Here is a 2,715-nt window from a genome sequence, read left to right as displayed (position 1 = left end):
CTCGGGCTGATATGGGTCGATCGGTGATGGGTGGAGAACGATGACGATGATCATCGCGGACTTTTGAACCGACGTCGTTTCTCTCGCTACGAAAGATCCAAGATAAAAGATTCTCGTCCATTTGAGGTCGAATTGATTTTTACATCGATAGGTTTGCCAAATATTATACGTATATGGATCGATCGGTTTTTCGTGCGTATACGGTATATGTCGAGTGGTCACACCGATGAACATCGATCCGAATGCGCATTCCTTTGAACGATCGAAAAAAAAAAATATATATATATATATATACGTATGCAGGTGACACCGTGACATCGGGAATAATTATGATAACGATGGGTAATCGTGATCGAGGCTTATCAGCGATAACAATGCGGAAATAATAATGATAACGAGCGAAGGAGGGGAGATGCGTGTCTCGAGTTTGGGGATCGCGAAAGTTGCGCAATCCGTTACGCGGGACACCGGAAGCAGCTAAAAAAAGAAAGAAAAAAAAAAAGGAACATCGACAGTCAACGGCTAACGACGGCTAATCGGCAAAAAAGATAACGTAACAGGTCAACGCAAACGGCAAGGATATAATAACGGCAACGTGTCCCAACGACGTGACGACATTAACGTGTCTCCTCTCGGCCTCACCTTTCCCAGTGGAGTCGCCGGCTGGCCCGCCGGCGTCGGGTCCTTCACGTAGATGTTCCAGGTGGCGACGCTGTTGATGGCCTTGTCGGCGGCGTAGCAGCGCCAGAGGCACTGGATCAGCATCGCTGCCGCCGGTATCTGGCGATTGAAGTGCTTCTGACGTTGCTTCTGCTGGACCTTCAGGGCAAATCCGGAGCCGAGTATACCCTGGCGAGGTGTAAGGTTGCTCGTTAAGGGTGCTGGCTGGTCCAGGGCCTTGGACCTGGGGTATACTCTAGAACGACCAGGGTCGACCTGGTCCTGACTGATCCGATACTCACGGCCGGGAGAGCGAAAAATGATATCGCGAATACGCTGAAGCACGAGGCGACTATCTTGCCCATCCAGGTCTGAGGTACCGTGTCCCCGTAGCCGATGGTCGTCACGGTTATCTAGGACGAAAGACAGTTTATGGTATGGGAATTGAATTCTTGGTTTGGGTCTATGAGGTTGCTCGTGCTACTCACCACGCCCCACCAGAGGGCATCCGCGTAGCTGGAGAAGTCCGTCTTTCCATCGGGTCCAACAGCGTCCTTTTCGGCAAGATACACGAAGTAACTGCTGAAAATAAGACCTAGGAACCCGATGTAGAGTGTCGTAATGAGCTCCTACAAGGGAGAAAGACGGCGCTCGTGACACATCTGACAATAAACGGGGGGGGCCTAAAATTTTTTCTTTTACTCCCAACACCCTTTTACTCCCTCCAACCCCTGCCACCCCTTTACAGCTAAGGCCTCCCGTTTCGTGGCCGATAAAACCACCCTCGGTCTTCGACTCTGGCATATTCTAACCTGTCGATGGATGAAGACCACGGAACCGAGGAGTCGCCACGTGCCACCCTGACGATCCACGTGGAGCATACGCAGTATCTGCAGGAATCTTATACCTCGTATGGCTGACGTCGCGAATACCTGACCGTTGCTGCCGACAGAGAGCACCACCATCGAGGCCACCACGACGATCAGATCTGCAAGATCGGAAGCGGGGCTCAGCTATTGATATTCACGGGGCAGTCGAACGAGGACCGGCGAGGGGGATGGACCTGCTTGGTATGGGATTATCATCTCTACAAATTTTTTTTTTTTTTTTTATAAATGGGGAGCATTAAATTTGGCACAGAAGCACGAAGTCAGTCCAAACTGTTTTTGTCCTGGTTTTAGTTCTAATGTAGTTCGGGGATCGTCCTCTCCAGCTGATAGGAACGGGTCTGATGTCTCTGAAAACGGATGGATCGAAACACTCCGTGGAGATTTTAGGACGAGAATAGACGGAACTAGCTCCCTTCCCCTCGTGGTCACGGAGTGGGTATAAGGGGAGGCACGAGCGATCCCATGGGAACGCTTTCCACTCGTCAAGATTTTACATCATCCGCTGGAACCTTTTCTCTGGTGAGAGACGTGGCGCCGAAGCTACAGTAGCGCTGCCTCTGCTCCTCCTTCAATCCTTGGAACGATGGCTGGGTGGAATCGAGCCAACCGAACAAAGGGACGTCGAGGGCTCGAAAGTCATGCGCCCTTCTTGGACATGCACGTATATACACACATGGTTTACTACCGTATCCAAATCCCACTGGCGTATGTATCCGTCCTCAGCTATGATTCTCTGGTATCCAACGTTACTCACCTATGATGCAAATCGGCTTTCGTATAAAACGCAAACGACCGCAGCATCCCATGTACTTCGAGCGACATCCCGCGCTCCAGAGACGCACAAGATATTCCACGCCGAAGAACACCACCAGGCATATTTCCTGAAAATAGTTCTGGGATTTAACTTAATGATCCGTACTGTGCCAGTTCTGTATACCGGGTGTACCCGCATTATGTCGCGAATGGATAATGTCGGTACACCCGACTGAACAATGGATTAAAGCGTACTGAGCTAAATGCACGGAAAGAGGGAGAGAGAGAGAGAGAGAGAGAGAGAGAGAGAAAGTCAGAAAGAGATATCGAAACTCTAGAAAGTTCTCGAGCTATTCTTATCGCGCGTCTGTTTCGTCATTGATTTTTTTTTTTTTTTTTTTTTTTTTTTTTT

General features: G+C 49.7%; 1 protein-coding gene across 12 annotated transcripts in view; it reads right to left on the bottom strand.

Annotated features, from left to right (window-relative positions):
* The window catches only part of LOC107268596 (potassium voltage-gated channel subfamily KQT member 1), a 28,018-nt gene that overhangs the window by 4,037 nt on the left and 21,266 nt on the right, over positions 1-2,715 (bottom strand). For 7 of the 12 annotated variants that reach the window (XM_015741531.2, XM_025085879.1, XM_015741532.2 and 4 more), the window contains 5 exons: positions 2,305-2,443; positions 1,473-1,648; positions 1,149-1,289; positions 963-1,073; positions 643-849 (listed from right to left, as the gene is read on the bottom strand). In XM_015741531.2, coding sequence (XP_015597017.1) covers positions 643-849; positions 963-1,073; positions 1,149-1,289; positions 1,473-1,648; positions 2,305-2,443 — 774 coding nt within the window. The remainder of the gene's footprint in view (positions 1-642; positions 850-962; positions 1,074-1,148; positions 1,290-1,472; positions 1,649-2,304; positions 2,444-2,715) is intronic. The other 5 variants (XM_015741533.2, XM_015741534.2, XM_015741526.1 and 2 more) reach the window with 1 other exon arrangement.

This window comes from Cephus cinctus, unplaced genomic scaffold (genome assembly GCF_000341935.2).
Source record: "Cephus cinctus unplaced genomic scaffold, Ccin1 Ccin1_scaffold0566, whole genome shotgun sequence".
In the NCBI taxonomy this organism is placed as follows: domain Eukaryota; kingdom Metazoa; phylum Arthropoda; class Insecta; order Hymenoptera; family Cephidae; genus Cephus; species Cephus cinctus.
The sequence above is the reverse complement of the archived record's forward strand: the minus strand, read 5'-3'. Positions and strand labels throughout refer to the sequence as shown.